The sequence below is a fragment of the Nyctereutes procyonoides genome, unplaced genomic scaffold (genome assembly GCF_905146905.1).
Source record: "Nyctereutes procyonoides isolate TBG_1078 unplaced genomic scaffold, NYPRO_anot_genome, whole genome shotgun sequence".
NCBI classification, from domain to species: domain Eukaryota; kingdom Metazoa; phylum Chordata; class Mammalia; order Carnivora; family Canidae; genus Nyctereutes; species Nyctereutes procyonoides.
The window spans coordinates 13,882,819-13,907,172 of NW_026575120.1; the positions used below are offsets into that span (position 1 = coordinate 13,882,819).

A 24,354-nucleotide genomic window follows, 5' to 3' on the forward strand; every position below is an offset into this window, starting at 1 on the left:
TAGCATTAGTATGTCTCAGATACTGCATGAGACATACTGAAAAATTATGTTTTCATATGACCCACACATTTAACTGAATATCCTGTATTAATTTATTTGCCAAATGTTGTAACCCTAGCCCAGCTTTCTCGGATTTTGTGGGGTTTTTTTGTTTTTAAGATTTTACTTATTCATGAGAGACAACAGAGAGGCAGAGACATAGGCGGAGGGAGAAGTAGGCTCCCCACAGGAAGCCTGATGCGGGACTCAATCCCAAAACCCCAGGATCACGACCTGAGCCAAAGGTAGATCCTCAACCACTAGGCCACCCAGGTGTCCCTTTCTCATATTTTTAATGGTGTCTCAAACTTCCTCTATTGGTTTGAAAGCCACTACACAAATAATATGAACTTAGAATTGAATAGGTAAGAATGTAGTTCCTGGGGTTAAACTGCCATGATACAGATCCCAGCTCTACCACTTCCTATGTATATGGTCTTTTTTTTTTTTTTTAAGATTCTATTTATTTATTCATGAGAGACACAGAGAGGCAGGCTCCATGCAGGGAGCTCGATGTGGGACTTGATTCCAGGACCCCAGGATCACGCCCTAGGCCAAAGGCAGGGGCTCCGCTGAGCTACCCAGGTGGCCTCCTATGTATATGGTCTTAAATTATTTAACCTCTCTGAACTTCAGTTTCTTCATCTATAAAATGGGTTGAATAGATTAAATGAAATCCTTTATGTGAGGGGGTTAGCAGTGGGCCTGGCATGTATATTTTCAGTCATTTGGGGAAACAGCCTAGAAAGCACACAGTTATTTAAGTGGGTACCACTAAGTAGAAAGTCAAATGTGATAATAAGATTTCATATTGCACAGCGCAGAGAGGGAAAAGGGAACAATATTGGAAGGCAGCCAATATGTATGGAGAATGCATACATCTACAGAAATATCATATGTACAAATAAGCAGGTGTGGTGGCCCTCTTAAAAGGAATTCCCAGTTCTGGGCTCCGATTTGGGGGGAAAATTTTTTAAGAGGAGGCTAGCAAAACATGTTAAAACCAAAATTTAAAAAGTAAAAAATAAAGCCCATAGGTTGGCCCCATAAAAGGCAGAAGGGGAATTTAATGACTTTACATTTATAAAAGTTGCATAAGAGTTGGCTAGGTCTTCTCAAGCTCCTCTGAGACCAATGAAGAGGAAATTATTTTGAAAAATCGAGTATTTTTCAAAGTTTCACCTAAGATTGGCTAAAATTTGAAATCAGTAGTTGTGTGCAAATAGAAAATAAATCCAGGGATTAGCATGGATAACATTTTCTTCTCTGATAGTCTTCAGAAACTGGGGAGATTCTATGTTGTTTGGGATGGTTTAAATGTCATTCTTTCTATATGAAAGATCAAATGATCTCTAAAGGTCTTCCCCAGGTCTCTGATTCCAGAATCTGTATTCACATTTCAAAAGGCAAATGTGAAAAAAAACAAACAAACCAAAAGCCAAATGTGACAGTATGTTTGCTGAGCGATTGTTGTCATGGCTTCTCTACCTCAATTCATTTAAACTGGGACATGGGCATTATCTCTCTGCTTCTCTTTAGAGCCAAGTAATCAGGCAACTGTAATTTTCTATTTATCTTTTTTTTAATCCCCCAAAAGAATCACAGTAAACTCAGAAGAAAGCAGTTTTTAAATCCATGAATGTTTTTCTCATAATTCATTGCCTCAGATGACAGGTGAATGTTTTAAACGCTTGATGACATTTATGGTGAAAGTATAATTTTTTTATAAAATTCTTTATAAAATCTGTTCTTCTGGGTATTTGGCTTTCTAATCTCTTTCCCTCTATGCCCTTGCAAACTGTTGGAGCAATTTGAAGATAGTACAGGTGATGAAGCGATTGTGGACCTTCATTTTTCAAGGACTAGTAGGAAAGAATGAAGTGTTAAATTAGATGATGTCCCAGAGTGTGGAAGAGAAGATTACTAAAAAACTAAGAAAAAAGTGGAATCCGATTCATTCAAAAGCATAGCTGAGAAGGAAAGACATTGGAAAATGTGAAATGAGACTAGGGTCACCTTGATCTTTTTATCTTTACTTCATTTTCTTAAGGTTATAGAAAAGCATCTTAGGAACAAATCCACCATAAAAAAAAAAGCCTGTCTTACTCATGCTGGTCTCTCCTCGTTACCTTTACAGAGAAACGCCTCTGTGTAGATATGTAGACTGAATAGCAGGGTGGAGGGACTAACATTGATTGAAACTTTGCACTTGCTTTGGGGAAGCACTCTGCTAAGTGTGTTGCACATGCTGTCTTGATTGATCACCACTGCACCTCAGAAGGGAATGACTCAATTTTATAAATGAAAAATTGAGAACTTCAGTAACTTACCCAAGATCACAGTTTAGTGAGGAATCCAAGATTCAGTGTGTGTCAATTCTATGCCACCAGTGCCCAATCTTGGCACCACTATCCTTACTAACTTGAAATTTTAAGTCACTCTTCTGATGCCTTCTTGGGAGCCACACACACTTAGAATATGGGGAATGAAAGGAGGTTGACCTTAGAAGTCAAAGAAGACAACTGACCTATTAAATGAAATCTATTAAATGAAGACCCCTGCTGTTGTCATAATAACGTATCTCTTAGATTTTGGGTACATCTTTTAGATCTGATGAGGTATCTATAGTTTTTAAGATGTTTTCTTAAAAACACAGGGGCACCTGTGTGGCTCAGTCAGTTAAGCATCCAAGTCTTGATTTTGGCTCCGGTCATGCTTGATCTCAGGGTCTTGGGGTGGAGCCTTGCGTCAGGCTCTGTGCTGGGCATGGAGCCTGGTAAAGGTTCTCTCCCTCTGCAACACCCCGCGTGTCCCACTTGCTCAGCTCTCTAAGAAAAAAACGTGAAGTAGCCTGTCAGTTTATACCCGAGTTGAAAGGTGCTGGGCGGCAAGTCAGTGGTGGGAGGAGCAAAGGGAATTAGAGTGACCAGGATCGTGTGAAGAGATGTACAGAGGAAGGACTGGGTGAACATGACATGCTTAAACTGACAGGCTCCAACTCTGCGTGAGCTCCGGGATGAGGCGGCGGGGCCGCAGGCGGCGCTGACCTCTGGAGACGCGGTCGCGAACCGAGGCGGGCTGTAAGCAAGTACCATGAAACGGTCTCCCGGGGCCGGCGGACTCCGCGGGTAGAGCTGGCGACGCCCGACCTCGGCCGTTAAGCTCAAGCCCCACTTGGGTGTGGAGATTACTCAAAAATAAGATCCTTAAAGGAAAAAAAAAAAAGACTCATTAAGTAGACCTTACTTTGGAGATACTGGGTTAAAGGTACCCATTGAAATGTTTTACTTTTCATGCCCCAGTCGGGGATGCCTTCTGTTCCGGCGAGGACCGCGACCTGGACAGCCCTGGACTCCGGGGCCACAGGGATTAATGGCCACACATTTGACCCACGCCGCCCTCCTGAGAAACAAGCGTTCTTTTCTCTCATACCGGTTCCTCCAAGACGCCTATGACACACTGAGAGCCGTGTCTCCCGCCCTAGCAGCTTCGAGTCTCGGTTCACGGCTCTCTGACCGCCGGGGACGACGGGCACACCTGCGGGACGTCTGTAGAGACGAGGACCCCCGAATAGGCCGCGGCCTTTCGGAGGAAGCTCCCGCGGGGGCGGCGGTGGGGGCGGCTCCGGCAGCTGGACGCGGAAGGCGCCCGTCGGGGGACGGCGCGGGGGGCACGGGAACCACGGCAGGCGGGCCTCCACGCCCCAGGCCCCCGGCCCCCGGCCCCCGGCCCCCGGCCCCCGGCGTCCTCCCCAAGATGGCCGCCGCCGCGGGGCGGGGCCTGCCGCCCCCGTCCCGCCCCCGCGTTGCCCACTGTCGATTGGGTGAGCCGACTGGCTGGTGAACGGCGATTGGGCCCCACGAGACGTGAGCGGGGCGGGACCGGAAGGCGGTCTCGGCCTGGGGGTGCGGGGGTCCCCGCGCGGGTCGGTCCCGGGGGATGTGGAGGGCTGGCAGCATGTCGGCGGAGCTGGGAGTCGGGTTCGCACTGCGGGCAGTGAACGAGCGCGTGCAGCAGGCGGTGGCGCGGCGGCCGCGGGTGAGAATGGAGGCGCGGGGACGCTGGGCGGCCGCTTTGAGGAGGGAGGCCCCTGCGTAGGAGTGGGTCGTCACGGTGACGCAGAGCGGGTCTCCCGCTGGGACGGCGGCGCAGGTGGCGGAGCCCCCAGAAGGCCAGCGAGGGGTTTCTGGAGGTTGGCTCGGTTGGAGCTGAAGGTACCCACCACCCGAGGAAGTGGCCGGCCCCCGGCATCGCGACCGTTGCCCGCCCCTCGCGTGGCGGGCTCCGCAGCCTTAGCAGACGGCCGCCGCGCGGCCCTGTGCCCCATCCACCAAGGGACACCCACAGGAGGCCAGGTCCCCCGGGATCACGTGTGGGCAGCGCCTGACAGCTAGCAGATGCTCGCAGCGGAAAGCGGAGGCGGATTGGCCGCGCTCTGGAGACAGCGCTGCACCGGCACGTTTGGCAGTGCTCCCTCGCAGGGGCGAGCTGACATCCCATCCCAAGCGGTTTGCAGGAACGCTTTTCCTCCCCTTATCTCCTCTTGAAATTTCATTAGACCGAGGGCCAGTGTTTACTCCTCTCACTGTAGGTTTAAGCTCAGTGGTGTGGAGCGAGACACAACTGAACAAAAAGGTCAAACTCGGACTGTCAGAACTTAGAATGCTTTCCTGGGGCGGAACACCTTTATTAGTAGAGTCTTTGCTTGGCTACGAACTAGATGTTATCTTGAATTAAGTCACTTAACGACTCTGGCCCTGAGTTGTCTCATCTGCCATAGGCAGTAAAATAAGCTCCGACTGCTTTAAGCTCACTGCTGGCCTTAATGTTCTATGATTCTCAGGGATTCTCCAAGAGAAGCTAGGGATTTCCCTGACAAACATCACTCAGGGAGGTTCTCCCAGCAAAGCTCCTCAGGCAGGTGGGTTGCCTGTTCAGTGTTCTCTGGGAATCATCAATTCATCAACACGGTGGTAGAAATTATGACATGGTCTCATAAAGGCTGGTGATGCATCCCTGAGAAGGAAGAGGAAACGTCTTGCTAATAGCTCTGAGTCCTCAGGGCCTTTGAAAATACAGTGATTCTCATAAAATTAGCCACCACAATCATATAAGAAAAGGGCATTCAGGGTTTCTTCCATGTGGTGTTCAGAGACATGAAGTTATGCCTGTTTTAAGCCTGTTTACTTGTGGGTCTTTCTAAGCAGTAAAGTAATCCACATGAAGGAAGGACCCACTGTGTCTGGTGTCCTTCATTCATGTCTGCGGAATCACCATGAGTGTATCATTGCTGCCCTCTCAAAAAAAATGAGTCTCTGCTTCGTTTTATACACAGGCAATAAGAGAGATCTTTGGAAAAAAAGAAAAGAAAATACAGTGGTCTGTAAAAATAGCAGAGGGTGATGGCATACATGAAAACCGAGCTGCATGAGGATAGGTGGATTTCTTAATGCCTCTGTATAGATTAGGTTGAAGCAGAATGCAGAGAAGCTCTGCTTTTTATGTAATTGTTGTAAACCCCGGGGGGGGTGGGGGGGTCATCATATTGGTCTAATCCTGAGTCCAGAGTTTTTGATGTCCCTGCCTCAGTTCTGCTACTCGTTCTTGATTAGAATGAACAGTAAATTACATAGCTGCCCTACACAGACCACTTTTGAGAGTGGGGGGCAATATTAATCACTATGCCAGGACCAGGATAGGTTTCCAAAACTTAACCTTGGGGTTTTGGAAGCCAGAAGTGGCATCTCCTCTAGTCAGAGAGTAGTGCCTTCCCTTCTTGAAGTGCTTCTTAAACCTCCAACCATGGTATGCAAGAGCATCATCTGGAGAGTTTGTTTAAAAAGCAGATTCTCAGACTCCCAACACCAGATATTCAGATTCAGTAAGTCTGGAGTGGTACCCAGATGATGCTGATGCAGTTGGTCAAAGACCACATTTTAAGGAAGTACTGCTTTTACTTACCTACCTGAGAGAGATTAGACATTAAAGTAGCTAACACACTAAATTTGGATGCTATGCATTTGAAAGGCATCCGATCAACATTATTTGATACTGGTCTCTCTCCAATATTGGAATAATGGAGCTTACCCAATGTCAAGTGAAGACCTGTGCTGATTGAGTCTATGAGATCCATCTTATAGAACTTACTGGAATAATATTCCTAAATGTTCACTCATTTGGCTCTTTCCCTCTTGGCAGGATCTTCCAGCCGTCCAGCCCCGGCTAGTAGCAGTCAGCAAAACCAAACCTGTGGAAATGGTGATTGAAGCCTACTGTCATGGCCAGCGCACTTTTGGGGAGAACTATGTAAGCCTTTTTCCAGTCTGCCTTTGGAAAAGTCATGATGGCCAGACTTCTGATTCCTTCTGTTTTTACCCTTTAGGTTCAAGAACTGCTAGAAAAAGCATCAAATCCTAAAGTAAGTAGATATCTGAATTCTTGAGTTTGTACTTAATCTTAGGCCTTCAGTTGAAAGTCACACCCACTTTGGTCGTTGAGTTTTACAGCAGGGTGAACTGGAGGTAGAAATGTCCACATTCACCTTGAGCTCCAAATATTGCACAGCTAGATTTTCTTTCTCTATTAAAACTAAGACGGGCAGTTCCCGGTGGCCCAGTGATTTAGCACCGCCTTTAGCCCGGGGTGCGATCCTAGAGACCTGGGATCGAGTCCCACATCGGGCTCCCTGCATAGAGCCTGCTTCTCCTTCTGCCTGTGTTCGTCTCTGCGCCTCTCTCTCTCTCTCTCCTCTCTCTGTCATGAATAAATAAAATTTTAAAAATCTTAAAAAAAAAAAAAACTAAGACTGTAGTTTTCTCCTTTACAGCTTTTTGGATGTGGTGATTTAGGAGCTTGCTGTAATCCTGGATCCTTTTGAGATTTGAACACTTTAATCAGTTCATCCTTTTTTTTTTTTTCTTTTAAAGTAGGCTCCACACCCAGTGTGTGGCTTGAACTCACCACCCTGAAATCGAGAGTCATGTGCTTTACCAGTTGAGCCAGCTAGATGCCCCATAATCAGTTCATCTTTAATGGATGATATCTAAAAGATGGAGAGAAGTGATGGGAACAAGGAAGAGAAACAGAGTAGAAGCCATAGGTTTTTCTCACTTAAGAGCCTGGCTAAAGATGGTGGTAGTGGTTTCTGCATAGACATGAACAGTCAGAAGGGTGTGTGTAAGGTATTTGAGCCAGCAAGGCCTTCATAAATTCTAAGTCAAACATGGTTACCTTTTTCTCTTCAGATTCTGTCTTCGTGTCCTGAGATCAAATGGCACTTCATTGGCCACCTACAGAAACAAAATGTCAACAAATTGATGGGTAAGATAAATTTCTAAATATGAAGACAAAATCTCTTTATCATTATATTACTTATACTACTCTCTATGGAAAAGAGAACAGGTTTTAGAATAGTCCTAATTCACCTTTTGTGTTCTGGAGTTTTGGGGGAAAATAAATTTTAATTCTTAGTATAAAGTAAAAGCCTCATACCAACAACAGAATGAATTCACCATTGACTGGGTTGTTTATACTTGGAAACCTACCCTACTTGAAGATGCTAGATATCATATGGTAGTCTTTCAAATGAATTATAAGGAATTGTAGCTCATAAGATTTTTCAGTTGGCCAGGGAGACATTTTTGTCCTTTTCCCTTTAAATGTAAAGTGCCTGGGTGGCTCAGTTGGTTAAGCATCTGCCTTCAACTCAGGTCATGATCTAAGGTCCTGGGATCGAGCCCCATGTTGGGCTCCCTGTTCAGTAGGGAGTCTGCTTCTCCCTCTCCCTCTGCTACTCCCCTTGCTTGTACTCTTTCTCATAAATAAATAAATAAATAAATAGTTTTTTAAAAAATGAATAAATGTAAGGCTATAGTAAATAAAATATACAATAAAACAAATACAGTACATAATAATAAAATACAATATACAGTGAAATATAATACAGCAAAGTAAAATTAAATATTAACTACAGAAAGACTTAACTGTATGACAATGGCATGCGGAGGTCTGTTTGAGGAACCAAATACTTATTACTCTCAACGTGCAAAATTAAAATAACCTGGTGGTTTATAGGCAGCTTTTTTTTTTTTTTATGATAGTCACACAGAGAGAGAGAGAGAGGCAGAGACACAGGCAGAGGGAGAAGCAGGCTCCATGCACCGGGAGCCCAACATGGGATTCGATCCGGGGTCTCCAGGATCGTGCCCTGGGCCAAAGGCAGGCGCTAAACTGCTGCGCCACCCAGGGATCCCCTATAGGCAGCTTTTTTGAAGTATAATTGACCTAACGTAAATTATATATACTTGAAGTGCACAATTTGATTAGTTTCAACATATGGTTGTACTTGTGAAACCATCACAGCAAAGTAGTAACATTCATCACCCCCAAAAGTTTCCTTATACTCTTTGTAACCCCTCCTTCCTGCTTCCCCTCCGCCACCCCCATCCCTCCTTCAGCACTACTTAACTTGCTTTCTATCACTGTAGATTAGTTTACCTTGTGGGGCACCTGAGTGGCTCTGTCAGTTGAGCATCTGCCTTCAGCTCAAGTCATGATACCAGGATCCTGGGATCGAGCCTCATATCGGGTTCCCTGCTTAGCAGGGAGTCTGCTTCTGCCTCTCCTCATGTCTCCCCTGCCTCTCCCCCTGCTCCTGCTCTCTCGCTCTCTCAAATAAATAAATAAAATCTTTTTTAAATAGGGGGGAAAAAAAGATTAGTTTACCTTAAGAGTTTTATATAAATGGAATCATAAAATATGTACTTTTATCTGTCTGACTTCTTCCACTCAGCATAATTATTTTAAGGTTCATAATACTGATTTATGTATCAGTAGTTCATTCCTTTTTGTTTACTCACCTGTTGATGGACATTTGAGTTGCTTCTAATTTGGGTCTATGACAAAATTGTTATGGAGGTAAGGGGGAAAAATTGTCATGAACATCTTTATATGGACTTTTTCTTTTAAGATTTTTATTAATTTATTAATTTGAGAGAGAGCATGCATGCTGGGGTGGGAGAAGCCAGGAGAACAGAGGGAGAGGGACAAGCAGACTCCACTTTGATCTTGGAGCCTGGTGCAAGGCTTGATCTCACGACTGTGAGATCATGACCTGAGCTAGCCGACTGAGACATCCAGGCACTTCTGGACTTTTTCTTACCTCTTGGAATAAATACCTAGGAGTAGGATGGTTGAGTCACATGATAAATATATGTTTAACATTTTTTATAATTCTGATAAAATATACATAACACAAAGTTTAGCATCTTAACTATTTTTAAGTATACAGTTCAGTGGCATCAAGTACATTCACATTGTTTGCAACCATCACTACTATATCTTCTAGAACTCTTCCTCTCTCAGAACTGAAGCCCTATACCCATCATGTATGTTTAACTTTTGAAGAAACTGCCAGGCTGTCATCTAAAGTGGTTGTGCCATTGTACATTCCCACCAGCAGTGTTCAAGTTTCTCCACATCCTTGTCCACACTTAACATGGTCAATCTTTTAATTTTAGCCATTCTAGTAGGTATGTGCTGCTGTCCTTGCATTTCCCTAATGACTAATGATGTGGAACATCTTTTCACGTGTTTGCATCTGTTCACCTTCTTCAGTAAAGCCTCTATCAAAGTCTTTTGCCCGTTTTCTAATTGGATTTTTTTACCTTTCAGAGAGAATTCTTTATATATTCTGGATACTAGTTCTTTATCAGATACATGCTTTGCAATTTCTGCCACTCTATTGCTTATCTTTTCATTTTCTTAACAGTGTCTTTTGAAGAGCAGAAGTTTTTAATTTGATGCAGTCCAATTTATCAATTTAGATTTTCATAGACTATGCTTTCTATGTTGTGTCTAAAACATATTTCCCTATGGTTCAAGTGACACAGATTTTTCTCCTAGCAATTTTTTATAGTGTTTGGTCTTATATTAGGCATATATTATTCACTCTGAGTTAATTTTTGTATATGGTTCAAGGTATGATTCTAAGTTGTTTTTGTTCTTTAATATCTCATTGTTCCAATACTACTTGTTGGACAGTCTATCCTTTCTCCATTGCATTCCACTGTACCTTTATCAAAAATCAGTTATCCATGGGTTTATTTCAAGACTATTTACTTGATCCACTGTTCTGTTTATCTTTTATACTAGTAGCATGCTATTTTGATTACTTTATAATAATTCTTAAAAATCAGTAGTGTTGGGGCAGCCCGGGTGGCTCAGCGGTTTAGTGCTGCCTTTAGCCCAGGGCGTAGTCCTGGAGACCCGGGATCGAGTCCTGCATCGGGCTCCTTGCGTGGAGCCTGCTTCTCCTTCTGCCTGTGTCTCTGCCTCTCTCTCTGTGTGTGTGTCTCTCATGAATAAATAAATTAAATCTTAAAAAAAAAAAAATCAGTAGTGTTAGTCCCCAACTTTGTTCTTCTTTTTCAAAGTCCTTTTGGCTATTCTAGATCCTCTGCATTTCCATATAAACCAATTTATCAGTTTCTACCAAAACAAAACAAAAGTCCTGCTAGGTATTTGATTAGAATTATATTGAAACTGTAGATCAATTTGGAGAACATTGGCATAGTAAAAATACTAAATCTCCCAACGCATTAATAAGGTATAGTTTAGTATTTATTTAGGTCTTCTTTAATTTCTCACAGTAATATTTTGTAGTTTTCATTGTGCAGGATTTCCTCATCTTTTGTCTGATTTATATCTAACTTTTTCTTATGTTGATGCTATCTGCTGATACTATTATTGAGCTGTTACTTCAATTTCTGATTGTTACTAATATATAATAGTTGATTTTTGTATGTTTTTTGTATATTTTGTATATTCATCTATCCTGCAACTTTATTAAACTCATGCTAGGGATCCCTGGGTGGCGCAGCGGTTTGGCGCCTGCCTTTGGCCCAGGGCGTGATCCTGGAGACCCTGGATCAAATCCCACGTCGGGCTCCCGGTGCATGGAGCCTGCTTCTCCCTCTGCCTCTCTCTCCCTATGTGACTATCATAAATAAAAATTAAAAAAAAATAAAATAAAATAAACTCATGCTAGTTTATTCTAGTAGTTTCTTGTTAGTTTTTTAAGTTCTACTTATTCCAGTAGTTTAGAGGGTTTTTTTTTTTTTGCAGATTTCATATAATTTTCTACATAGACAATTATGTTACCTGTGAACAATTCACTTCTTCCTTTCCAATCTGGATGCCTTTTATTTCTTTTTCTTTTTCTTGCCTTATTATACTAGCTAATACCTCCAATACAATATTGAATAGAATTGCTAAGAGTGTGCATGCATGTTTTTCTTGGTGTCCTTTATCAGAAGGAGGAATTTCCCTTCTGTACTAGTTTGCTGAGGATCAACCGAGTTTGATAAATCAAGAATCAGTGTTAGATTTTGTCAAATGCTTTTGCTGTATACATTAAAATAATCCTACAGTTTTTCTTTTTCAGTTTATTAACATGTTGAATTACATTTATTGAGTTTCAAATGTTAAACCTTGCCAAACTCATTTGGTCAGGCAGTAGTATCCTTTTACTATAATGTTGCATTTGATTTGTCAAGTTTTGCTTAGAATGTTTGCATCTACATTCATAAGGGACATTGGTCTTTCACTTTCTTGTGAAAGTAATATCTTTTTTTTAGGTTTCATAACAGTATAATGCTGGCCTCATAGAATGAACTGGAAAGTATTCCCAACTCTTCAGCCTTTTGAAAGAATTTATGTGGAATTGGTATTCTCTTCCTTAACTGCATGGTAGAATTTACCACTGAGGCCTGGAATTGCTTTGTAGGAAGGTTTTTAACTATAATTTAAATTTTATTGATAGATTATTTACATAATGTGTTTTTTCTTGGATGAGCTTTGTTACTTTATGTTTTGCAGGAGTTTGCCCAATTCATCTAAAGCAATGAATTTATGAGCCTTCAGTTGTTTGTAATATCCCTTTCTTATCCTTTTAATATCTGTAGAATCTGTAGTGATGTCAACTCATTCCTGATGTTGGTAATTTGCTTCTTCTCTTTTTTCCCTAATCCATCTGGCTGAAGGTTTATCAATTTTATCAGTCTTTTCAAAGAACTAGTTTTAGTTTCACTAATTGTTCTCTCTTGTTTTATTAGTATAATATGTTTTATAAACAAAAATAATAATGTATTATAGGGTTTATAGCATATGAAAAAGTAAAATGCATTGAAACAATGGCATACAAAATGGAAAGTAAGAAACAGAAGTATGCTATTATAAGGTTCTTAAGCTACATATGAAGAAGAATGACACCATTTTAAGTAGACTGTGTATGAGTTCAGCTTTAAAGCAACCAATAAAATAAAATTAAAAAAATAAAAAAATAAAGCAACCGATAAGCTAACCTGGCTGACTCAGTCAGTAGAGCATACCACTTGATCTTAGGGTCATGAGTTCAAGGCCTATATTGGGCATAGAGCTTACTTTAAAAAATTAAATAGAATAAAGCAACCAATAAAATGACACAATGAAAAAAAAATGACACAATGGAGTTAGAGCTAATAAGTCAACAAAGAAGATAAAGTGGAGTAATAAAAATATGTGAAATTGTGGTTTGATTTGCATTTCCCTAATGACAAATGAAGTTAAGCATCTTTTCATGTGTTTATTGGCCATTTGTACATCTTTGGAGAAATGTCTATTCAAATATTTTGTGTGTGCTTTTAATTGAGCCTTTTTATTGTTTAATTGTAAAAGTTCTCTATATAGCCTAGGTACCAGTCCTTTATGACGTATATGATTTGCAAATATTTTCTCCCATTCTGTGGGTTATCTGTTTACTTTCTCCATGGTATCGTTTATGGCTCAGAAATTTTTCATTTTAATGTACTCCAATTTATCTCTTCTTTCTTTTGTGGCATATGCTTTTGGTGCTATAGCTAAGAAATCCAAGGTCACAAAGAATTTTTTTTAAGTAATCTCTGTGCCCAATGTGGGGCTTGAACTCACAACCTTGAGATCAAGAGTCAGATGCTCTACTGACTGAACCAGCCAGATGTCCCCAAGGTCACAAATATTTACTCCTGTTTTTTGTAAGAGTTTTAGAGTATTAAATCTCACCTTTGGGTCTGAGTTAATTTTTATGTGTAGCCTAAGGAAGAGGGAGATGCAACTTCATTATTCTTTTTCATTGAACTTTTTTTGCACCTTCACCTTATTTTTTAGAGATATTTTTACCGACTATAGAATTCTACCGTGACAGTTTTGTCTTTCAGTACTTTAAAAATATTGCTCCACTGTCTTCACTTAACACTGTTTCCAGTGAGAAATATGCTGTCATTCTATCTTTGTTTCTCTGTATATATCATGGGGTTTTTTTTTTTCTCTTGCTACTTAAGATTTTTCTCATTATCACTGGTTTTGAGTGATTTAATTATGATGTGCCTTGGCATAATTTTTTTCACGTTTCTTGTACTTGGGGGTTCATTGAACTTCTTGGATCTGGTATTTGCAGTTCTAATCAAGTTTAGAATTTTTTCAACTATTGTTTCTTCACATATATTTTCTGCCCCCCGCTTCTCTTCTCCTTTGGGGACTCCAGTTACGTATTAATCTGCTTGAGATGATTCCACAGCCCACTGATGCTCTTTTAATTTTTATGATTTATTTTCCCCTCTCTGTGTTTAACTTTGGGCAATTTCTTCAAGGTAACTAAGCTTTTCTTTAGCATTATCTAATTTGCCATTAATCCCATCAGTGGATGTTTCATCTCCTACTATGTTATAGTTTTCATACTTAGAAGTTTAGTTTGAGTCTTTTTTTATATCCTCTATTTCTCTCTATAATTTTTAATAATTTTTAATATATGGATAGCTATAACTTTTAATGTGCTATCTACTGATTCTATTATTTTTGACAGTCTGGAGTAGTTTAACCATCATTATGTATCGTATTTTCCTGCTTCTTTGCCTGATCTCTCTTTTTTTTTTTTTTTTTTTTTTTTGGACAGCCAAACATTGTGAATTTTCTTGTTGGGAGCTGGTCATTTTCATATTCCTATAAACATTTTTGAGCTTTGTTTGGAACACAGTTATTGGGAACAGTGTGATCTTTTTAGGTCTTGCTTTTAAGATTAGTTGGTGTGACTGCAACAGAGCTCAGTCTAGGGTTAATAGTTCCCCATTACTGAGACAAGACCCTCTGTATACTCTAGCCCCAGTACCCCATGAATCTTGAGTATTCCAGCCTGTCTGGTGGGAATCAGCACTAGTCCATGCCCTCCATGAACATCAGGCACTGTTTCTTCTTTTTTTCTTTTTTTTAAGATTTTGTTTATTCATGAGAGACACACAGAGAGAGAGAGAGAGAGAAAGAGGCAGAGACACAGGCAGAGGGAGAAGAAGCAGGCTCCATTACAGGGACTCGATCCCGGGACTCCAAGATCACACCCTGGGCCAAAGGCAGGCACTAAACTGCTGAGCCACCCAGGGATCCCCAGCACTGTTTCTTCTAATCCTTTCAAATATTTCTATACTCAGCCATGGCTGATTTCCTCACATGCACGTGCTGATCCATACCCAGCTGAGTTCTGGAGGGGAGCCCTTCACAAATCACCAGTGATCTCTCTGTGTGCAGCTGTCTCTTCTCCTAAATTCTGCCCTGTGAACTCTAGCTACTTTCCAGATTCTCAGTCATGTCCTCAACTCAGGGTCCATGCTCTTCCTGTGCTCCCCTTCCCTGCGCCACATTCTAAAAACTCTAGGCAGTAACCTGGGGCAATTGGGCTCACTTTATTTGTTTCTCATCCCTCAGAGGTCACTGTCTTCCATACCCATTTCTTGTAAACCATGGTTTCATGTATTTTATCCATTTGGTTGTTCAGGTAGGGTAAATCTGACCCCTGAATTTGTCGGGAAGCAGAAGTCTACTACATTATTATTATTAGCTGTTTCAAGGGACACCTGGGTGGCTCAATGGTTGAGCATCTGCCTTTGGCTCAGGGCATGATCATGGAGTCCTGGGATCAAGTCCCCTGTTGTGCTCCCTTCATGGAACCTGCTTCTCCCTCTGCCTAGATCTCTGCCTCTCTCTGTGTGTCTCCCATGAATAGATAGATAAAATTTTTTAAATGAAATAAAATAAAAGCTGTTTCATATCAGATATGGGGGAAGTAGGAAGCCTATATATACTTAATAAATGGCAACAAGACAATCAGCTTTTTATTAAAGAAATAATTAAGGGATCCCTGGGTGGCTCAGTGGTTTAGCCCCTGCCTTTGGCCCAGGGCGTGATCCTGGAGACCTGGGATCAAGTCCCACGTCGGGCTCCTGCATGGAGCCTGCTTCTCCCTCTGCCTGTGTCTCTGCCTCTCTCTCTCTCTCTCTGTGTATGTGTCTATCATGAATAAATAAATAAAATCTTTAAAAAAAAATAATTAAATTAGAATCCCTTCCTCAGTGTAAATTCTAGCTAAATTAAAGAATCTTAACTTGAATATCAAAACTATAAAAGTATTAGAAGAAAATATAGAAAAATATGTTTATTTTTTCAGACTGATGAAAGGCCTTTCTAAATAAAATCTGGAAGCCATAAAAGAAACAATTAGCACATTTGCTTACAAAAATTAAAGCTTTCTATAAGTCATAGCAAAAGAGAAGCACAGATTGGTAGTTAATACTTTTTAAAAGGGGAAGAATGGGGATCCCTGGGTGGCGCAGCGGTTTGGCGCTTGCCTTTGGCCCAGGGCACGATCCTGGAGACCCGGGATCGAATCCCACGTCAGGCTCCCGGTGCATGGAACCTGCTTCTCCCTCTGCCTGTGTCTCTGCCTCTCTCTCTCTCACTGTGTGACTATCATAAATAAATAAAAATTTAAAAAAAAAAAAAAAAGGGGGAAGAATGTCCATAATGCATAAAGAACCATATGTATTTTTTAATCTATAAGAAAAACATAGGGAAAAACTAAGAATAGACCATTTATAAGGATAAAATATACAGCCAGTAATCAAATGAAAAATGCTTACCTTTAATAAAAGAAATGCAAAATACAATAATAAATTCTACTTTTCACCAAACAGGTTTGCAAAAAATTAAAAGGCTGCTAATATCCAGTGTTTTGAGAGCATGAGTAAATGAGCACTCCACATTTTGCCAGGAAGATTCTAAAGTGATAGGGCGTTTTTGGATTTCTAGTATCTAACACAGTTTTAATTGTACTTCCTCTATAATCATTTCAGTTCTTGCTGTCCTATAGCAACTTGTATATGTGCACAGAGATCTATGTGTAAGCTTTGGTTTTGTAGTAAAAAAGAAAAAATGTCTGTTAATAAGAACAATGGTAAGTAAATTGTGATCATCTATTCTGTGGAATGTTGCAGTTGTTGAAGTACCAGTGGATTTATGGTACTGATGTAAAAAAAAAATCTCCAACATGTATTGCTAACTGGAAGCAAGCAACCTATAAAACATTTACTGTGAGCAGGGCTGGCTCAGTCAGTAGGAGCACACGACTCTTGATCTCAGGGTTATAAAAGTTCAAGCCCCACGTTGGATGTAGATCTAAGATCTTAATAAGATACTTAGGGGGAAAAAATTTAGTATGATCCAATTTGTATGTTATTTCAAAAATTACCAGGAAATTATATATCTGGGATGTGTGTGTATTTGATTGGGTGGAAATACACTAAAATAGATCTGGAAAAATCCTCATCCCAACAGTAATAGTGGGAGTTTCTAGGGTCAGAGGCTTTGAGTTTTTATTGCATGTTGCTTTTTTTTTTTTTTACACTAAGCACATCTACTCTTGTCTCTTTTAAATACATTTTTTTTTTTAAGTGAAGTAGTCTGAGCTCAAATTCAGCATTAAGAATATGAGTCATGGAACACGTGGGTGGCTCAATTATTTAAACAGCTCAGGTCATGATCTCAGGATCCTGGGATGAAGCCCCTGGGTCAGACTCCCTGCTCAATGGGAAGTCTGCTTTCCCTCTCCCTCCAACCCCCGCCCCCTGCCAAATAAATAAATAAAATATTTTTAAAAATATGGAGTCAGTTTACCATTGTTTAAATCACAGCTCTAATATCTGTTAGTTTTGTAAACTTGAATAAACTTTAGCCTTCCTGAGCCTCAGTTTCCCCATTGGTAAGATGGAGGTAAAAATAGTGCTTCATGAACCATGGTAAAGATTAAAAAGCAATAATATATGTACAGGGGTTAGCAAATTACCTGGGGCATCTCAGTGATCAGAGCAGGCTGCTGATGTTGCCGCTTCTGTCTTCATTATCATGTATCTCAAGCAAGACACACTTCATGTCACATGCATCTTTGGAAAAGGAGATGGTTTCGCTGACATCAGCGGCTCCCGTAGCTGTCAGTGTTTGGGTCATTCCAATGTCCTTATTGAATAAGAGCACCCCCATTCCACGGTTTCAGAACATGGCATTATCATGCCAGGGAAGCACTTTGGCCTCCACTGGTTATCCTTCCTTTTTTGTCACTTGCCCCGGCTCTCACAGTGTGAACTGAGATTTGGTCCCATCAAGCATGTTCTTAGGAATCTCCACAATTACCAGCCTTTTGAAGCCCAGGGGTGCGTATGCCGCCTGGTTGCAATATGTCAGCCTCTGTCTCCCCAGTTGGTCCTTTCTGATGAGACAGCAGCGGGCCCACATTGGAACCGACATCTAGTGAAACTGTCACATAAATAAGTCTCAGCAGGACTGAGACTTAACTGTCTTGTTCTTTTTCTGGGAAATTGTTCTCCCAGCCACCAAGTCAAAGACTGGTTGTGTGTTTCTTGCTGCTAGTAGGGTGAGTGAAGAATTACCTTGCCTCTTTTTCATTACAGCCGTCCCCAATCTCTTCATGCTGGAAACAGTGGATTCTGTGAAGTTGGCAGACAAAGTGAACAGTTCGTGGCAGAAAAAAGGTTCTCCCGAAAGGTTAAAGGTTATGGTCCAGGTTAACACCAGTGGAGAGCAGAGTAAGTGAGCAGACCTGAACTGTAGATTTTTCTTCCCGTAGGATGGTTGAAGGTCAGAAAGAATGACAAGCCTGAGTATGTGATAGCTAAGGTTCTAGAAGGAAATCACAGGCCTTTAAGAAAACCGTTTCCTGTAAAATCTAGATGGCACAGTGACATCTAAGCCAGTCCACATATAATTCTTTCATATATCGTGGTTTCTTAATTCTTAATTTTTTGGTGGCCCAGAAAAGGACGAGCCAGGAAGGGGACTGTGACTTAGATCTGAAAATTCCCAAAAGTCCATCACTCCTAAAAGAGATGGCAGAGTTACACATGTAATACTCAGGTGTTGAAATCAGACCTCGGGTTTGAGCTCCAGCACTTTCCAGCATTGTAACCTTGGGCAAGTTACCTAACCTCTCTCTACCTCAGTTTCCTTGGCGGACAGTGATAGTCATAACAGTGCCTACGTTAGAGGGTGTCAGGAGGATTGAAAGTGGTAATGTGGGTAGAGCTGTTGGCAGAGAACCCTGCACAGCTTACTTGCTAGCACTTGTTAAGAGTATTTACAGGTCAATCATTCGCTTACGACCAGCAGAGCACCAGTATTCACCATACTGTAACATGAAGGAACATGGTGCACACTGTTTTCCAGATAGGCCCTCAGGCCAGGCTTCCTGGGTTCAAATACCAGTTGCGCAGTTTCTAGTGGTGTGACCTTGGACAAGGTACTGAGCCTCTTTGTGCCTCAGTTTCCTCATCTTTAGAATGGAGAGAGTACTTACCTCATGGTTATTGTATTAAGTGAAAAGCTGTTAGGACTTGGCACATGTGCCTGACATATAAGTGTTCTGTAAATTTTAACAATTATCATTGTTTCTACATGCACCTAGATTATATATTATGTTGTCAGCATAGGTACATCTGAAATTGGTTCCAGGTCAAGTCTGTGACATCATTTCTTGATAATTAGCTGTAATCTACTATAATTAAAGATTAAAGTGGATGTTCATAGCCTCTCCATTTGAAAAATGAGGGAAAGAGAATATCAATATTCCTTATAACTGTATAACAATAACATCATTTGCTGCAAATTCCTCCTCCAGTTATTAATTAGCAAGTTCCATTACATTTTGCAAATGCATAGTGAAAACTGTGTGATATATGCTTCATTTTAAAACATTTACAGTGGGGATCCCTGGGTGGCTCAGCGGTTTAGTGCCTGCCTTCAGCCCAGGGTGTGATCCTGGCGTGCCAGGATTGAGACCCACATCAGGCTCCCTGCATAGAGCCTATTTCTCCCTCTGCTTGTGTCTCTGCCTCTCTCTCTCTATGTCTCTCATGAATAAATAAATTAAATCTTAAAAAATAAAAAATAAAACATTTACAGTTGTAATAAAATAATGAAATCAGAGCTAGGAAAAGAATCCTCCAGTGAATCTGGCATTTTGGCTACATGAGTCTTCTTGGGGTCCCAAGAAAAAGCAATGCTTTTTTCTTTTCCCTCTGTTCCAGCTGTTCTCAGCTCAGATCACTGAGATTCAGATGATCATTACTTAGAACCTGACTAGAAGGGAAGCAACATAGACAAAGACTTCAAAAATAAAGTTACTCTGTAGGACTTGATATGTTTTTTTCCAAAAACCTATCTCTTGCCCGAAAGTCACCTCCTTTGTTATCAGGATGGGACGAAAGTGAAGCCTTCCTCTGGCCAGGTCAAACAGTTTGGTACAAGTGTCTTCTGTTCCTTTTTGTGAAGGTAAACATGGCCTTCTGCCTTCAGAGACAGTATCCATGGTGGAACATATAAATGCCAAGTGCCCCAGCCTGGAATTTGTGGGGCTGATGACCATAGGAAGCTTTGGACATGATCTCAGTCAAGGACCAAATCCGGACTTCCAGGTACTGGGGTCCGAGGATGGGAGGGATTGCTCATGCGCTAAGGAAGCATCTTAGCGAAATGCTTTTGCAGGACTGGCTGTTGTAATAAACTTCAGAGACACCCCAGATATTGCCTGTCTGGGGTTATAACCCTCTTCTGAACTCTTCTCATAAGGAAAGGAGAAAATAGATTTCCAGAACCCTACAGACCTTTCTCAGCCCCACTTGAACCTGGTTAAAACACAATCTTCAGAGAAAATGAGTTCTTTTCTTCATTTCCATCGGCTGATCATTTTTGATTTTTTTTTTTTTTAAAGTAGAATCATGTACTCAAAAACTCTTTGGATAACTTCTGGAAACTTTGGCAGGCCTTGAAACCAATGAGGAATCAGTAACCTTCGGCAGAGATGTTCAGATTCAGCCACTTTAAAGATCCTTAGAGAAGGCAGGAATAAAATAAATGTCACGCTTGTCTGTCAGGTGTTACTCTCCCTCCGAGAGGAGCTGTGTAAAAAGCTGAGTGTCCCTCCTGAGCAGGTGGAGCTGAGCATGGGCATGTCCATGGACTTCCAGCATGCAGTAAGTGTCCTCCCAGGTGCCTTTATTTGCCTCGAGGGGAGGGTCCCAAAGGCCACAGCAGAAAGTGGGTTTTACCAAAAAAACCTTTGAAACACCTCATCATAGCAATAGGGCTGTTGCTGTCAACTGTTCCAACATCCCCCACCCCCTGCTTTTCTGAAATGAAATGTGTGGAAATTATAGCCTGACACATAACTTTTTAAAACTCAGTATCATTCTATAAGTGGATTCTAAAGAAATAAGAAGGGGTGCCTGGCTGGCCTGCTCAGTAGAGCATGTGATTCTCGATCTCAGGGTCGGGACATCAAGCCCCATGGTGGGTGTAGAGATTACCTAAAAAGAAAGAGGGGGATTAAATTATAATATTTTTAAGTTTATCTATTTTTAAGTAATCTTTACACCCACCGTGGGGCTTGACCTCATGACCCCAAGATCAAGAGTCACATGCTCTATCCACTAGGCCAGCGAGGCGGCCCTTAACTATAATTTTTTGAAAAGGCAATGCACTGTGTAATGTTTGGGCGTGGATATGTGAGTGTCATAATGACGAAGTCTGAAGTTAATCTTATGGGTAGCTTCACTATGAGTGCAATGGCTATAACTATATACTGATAAAGGCATGCTGCTTTGGCACCTCAAATATATGTTTTTCAGGACTAGTAAATAACTTGATAAGTGCTAAAAGAAAGTATAAACTTCACTCTGTGTATCCAGTAGTTGCATTCTTGGGAAATCATGTATATGAGAACAGTGCAAAAATACTTTGTGTTTATAAGTAAAATGGAATTAGATCCCATGCTCAAACAATCAAGAGGTTTTTTCACCTGCCTAACCCTGGAACATTAGAAAGGGGTGTGGGCTGTAAGATGCAGTGTGACATCTAATATCCCCGGCCCCAACTAAATGGCATTCATATTCCCTAATCACGGTGACAGCCAAGGAAATGCTTATTTTTCAAACACACCCCAAGACGTAGGATGACCCCAAGGTTAACCACTGCCCCGTGACCCTCTTCTGCTCCGTTATCGTTTTTCATGGAAGAATGAGAGGCACAGCTTCAGCGTTGGCTGCATTATTTTAAACTCAGGCCTTGATGCTTTCTCTTCTTTCCCACAGATTGAAGTAGGATCTACGAATGTCAGAGTAGGAAGCACCATTTTTGGAGAGCGAGATTACTCCAAGAAACCTCCCTTAGACAAGTCCCCTGCAGACCTGAAGACCCCAGTGGAAGTGGCGCAGGCACACTGAGCCCAACACAAACAGCTGTGGCTCCCATCCCGTGGGCCCGTCCAGGAAGACTAACTATGCACTCACCTGGAATTCCATTTTGATGTTCCCTGTGTTACAGCACAGCAACACTCTCCTTGTAACCTGGAGAGAGCATGCTGATGACTGTGTGTATTGACAGGAACCATCTGTACTTAGGATCTGGCATAACAAGCTCACTGCAGATAGTAGTTTTGGATTGGATTTGAGAAATCCTGACATTTCCACAGAACAGATACCAAATCAGTAGCCAGGCATCGAGTTCAGTTTTGAATCCTGCCCAGGAACACCAACCAACCCATGAATGCTTTTCCCAGATTAAAATGTGGCCACTGATGCCTGTAATCACCAAAGTGAGAGGGATTCGCATTTGTCATCCCCCTTAATAGAAAATTTTCTCCTACAAACCCCTCCTGAGTAATTGTCTTTGTTGCTGTGGAGCGAAGTGATTGCTGGCCCCAGTTCCACCACCCCCCACCCCTCCCCACCAGCAAATATTGTCTCTACTCTGGAATGACAGTACAGGTACCCCTCCAAACCCAAATCATTGCGGGTAAGAGTTTATGGCATTGGCCACCTTGTGGTGTTGATCCTGAAAATCACAGGGGTAACATAAATGGGCTTGGGCCTTTCTCACATCCTCCTGAAGAGACAGGGCTCTGAGCTTTTTCTCAGTGACAGGAAGTCAAGGCTGTGATTTCACCATAATCTTTTTAATGGTGATTTCTCATCAAAGACCAGTGAATCTCCTAGCTCCCCAGAAATTGCTTCAAGGCTAGTTCAGGTTTGCAGTTTCGACAAGGCCTGGCTTTGAGGTTCCCGTCCCTGCGACCATTCCCCAGGCACATCTATAACCTCCCCTCCCCTGCTACATTGATAAGCCAAAATTTTGTAACTTCTTGATTGTTAATAAAGTAGCAAGATATTCGAAAACCAGAAAGCACAATCCTCAGATTCATAACAGATGACTTCAGTCTGTTGTTTAGTTCCTAGATGTCTTTTTCCTTATTTATTTAAGCCCCAGTCTTTAATTTCATGAAACAACTTTCAGAACCTGCTGCTGCTGAATGTAATTTTGTAAAACTTAAAACCATTATGATAACTGTTTCAGTCAGAACTCTAACATGATGTTCCAGAGTATATTAAATAAAAATGTGAATTTGAATTATACCATCTGTGCCAATTATAAAGCAATTAAAAGATTTATTTTCTAAGACCTGGTGTAATGAGTGAGTCTAACAGGAACAGGGCATTGGAGCCAACACGTAGCAGCTGTGCCCGTCACTTGACACCGTGCCACTGAGCTTTAGAGGAAGACTTCCCTTGGGTCATAGATGCAGCCAAAGGCACACCGTGGATGAGAGGAATTCTGAACTTCTAAAGGCGAGAAAATGAATGTCCATATTTCAGCAATTAAAAGGAAGGTTCCCTCTTGCTGCAAGAACCTCTATTTTAAACGGCCCCTAGGTGGCGACATTGGTTAGCCTGTGGGGCCAGATTTCCTGGGAGGGGTCCCTCACCCTGAGTCTCAGTCCTTCAGTGGGCAGGAAAGGAGGCCAAAGAGAACACGATTTTTCCAAGTGATAGGACTGCCTCTTGCAAAGACACTAGGTTCCCCCAGATACCACATTTCTCTGCTAACTGGACCAGGGGTCCAAGGGTGGCTGCAGAACACTTTGGGAGAGGTGAACTGGTCTAAGCTTTTTTTTTTCTTTTAAAGATTGTTAGCTTTTTTTTTTTTTTTAAGATTTATTTATTTATTCAGAGAGAGACAGAGACACAGGCAGAGGGAGAAGCAGGCTCCACGCAGAGAGCCTGATGTGGGACTCGATCCTCCGTCTCAAGTATCACACCCGGGCTGCAGGTGGCGCTAAACCGCTGCGCCACCAGGGCTGCCCTGGTCTAAGCTTTTTAATAAAGAACTCTCTGAATTGTGCCTAGAGATTGGGAACAATGAAGGAGGCAAGCCAGGGGAGGGTGAATCAAACCCAGATAAGGAAAGGAAACCAAAGTAGGTCTGTCCAGTATACCCACAGCGGGCATGGGCCTTTGGCAGAGAGAAAAGCGAGCAAAATTATGACTTTGATTTGTTATATGGGGGAGGCAGCAGGTCCGAATACTCCCACGTTTTCATCAGATGTGATAGCATCCACACCAAGTTCCCTGAGTCACAGGAGCGGCTTTCTGGGGCAGACCCACCATGTGGCCTAGCATTCTCTGGGCCCCTCCCATCGCAGCCTGGGCCCTTGCCTGCCCGGTGCCAGCCTGTCACCCTTAGACGGGTCAGATGCTCAAAGGCTCCCAGTGATCCGGCAACGCTTTGTCCTTGCAAATTTCCTCATAGATTCCAACTGTTGCATTTCTTAATTACTAAAAACATACACTGCCCCTTCCTCGCCTTTTTTAAACGTTACCAGCCCATTAAGCACTCTCCCCTATATTGTCTCATTTTGCCCCCACAAAAATTGGTAGGGTGATTTTGGCAACATGGTGGTGTCCCTTTGTAGACAGGGCACTGAGTCCCAGAGACGGTTCTGTGCTCCTTTTCTGAGGTCAGAGTGGGTTCACGGCAGAGCTAGAAATAAACTCAAGGCTCTTGACTCCTAGTCCAGAGCTTCACTGCACCACACTGGTATGTTCTGTTGTCTCAGGATTGTAATAATTGGTA

The 24,354-nt window shown here is 41.9% G+C and overlaps 1 protein-coding gene and 1 long non-coding RNA gene across 2 annotated transcripts; one reads left to right on the forward strand and one right to left on the reverse strand.

Annotated features, from left to right (window-relative positions):
* Window positions 1-1,086: 1,086 nt before the first annotated feature.
* LOC129515824 (uncharacterized) lies at window positions 1,087-3,796 on the reverse strand. The gene is made up of 2 exons (XR_008665655.1): window positions 3,472-3,796; window positions 1,087-3,244 (listed from the first exon to the last, which is right to left on the reverse strand). It is a non-coding gene; the product is annotated as an uncharacterized LOC129515824 (long non-coding RNA).
* Window positions 3,797-3,919: 123 nt separating this feature from the next.
* PLPBP (pyridoxal phosphate binding protein) lies at window positions 3,920-22,856 on the forward strand. The gene is made up of 8 exons (XM_055334875.1): window positions 3,920-4,077; window positions 6,238-6,345; window positions 6,422-6,457; window positions 7,284-7,359; window positions 17,844-17,978; window positions 19,720-19,862; window positions 20,322-20,420; window positions 21,537-22,856. Exons 1-8 carry the CDS (start codon window positions 3,979-3,981, stop codon window positions 21,666-21,668), a joined length of 828 nt encoding a protein of 275 aa, XP_055190850.1. The 5' UTR covers window positions 3,920-3,978; the 3' UTR covers window positions 21,669-22,856.
* Window positions 22,857-24,354: the final 1,498 nt, after the last annotated feature.

Excerpts from the sequence above, each read along its gene's own strand:
- PLPBP (XM_055334875.1), top strand. The coding sequence starts at position 3,979 with ATGTGGAGGGCTGGCAGCATGTCGGCGGAGCTGGGAGTCGGGTTCGCA. Across the intron at positions 6,458-7,283 it reads AAAAAGCATCAAATCCTAAA|ATTCTGTCTTCGTGTCCTGA; the intron begins GTAAGTAGATAT and ends TTTTCTCTTCAG. Across the intron at positions 17,979-19,719 it reads TAACACCAGTGGAGAGCAGA|GTAAACATGGCCTTCTGCCT; the intron begins GTAAGTGAGCAG and ends CTTTTTGTGAAG.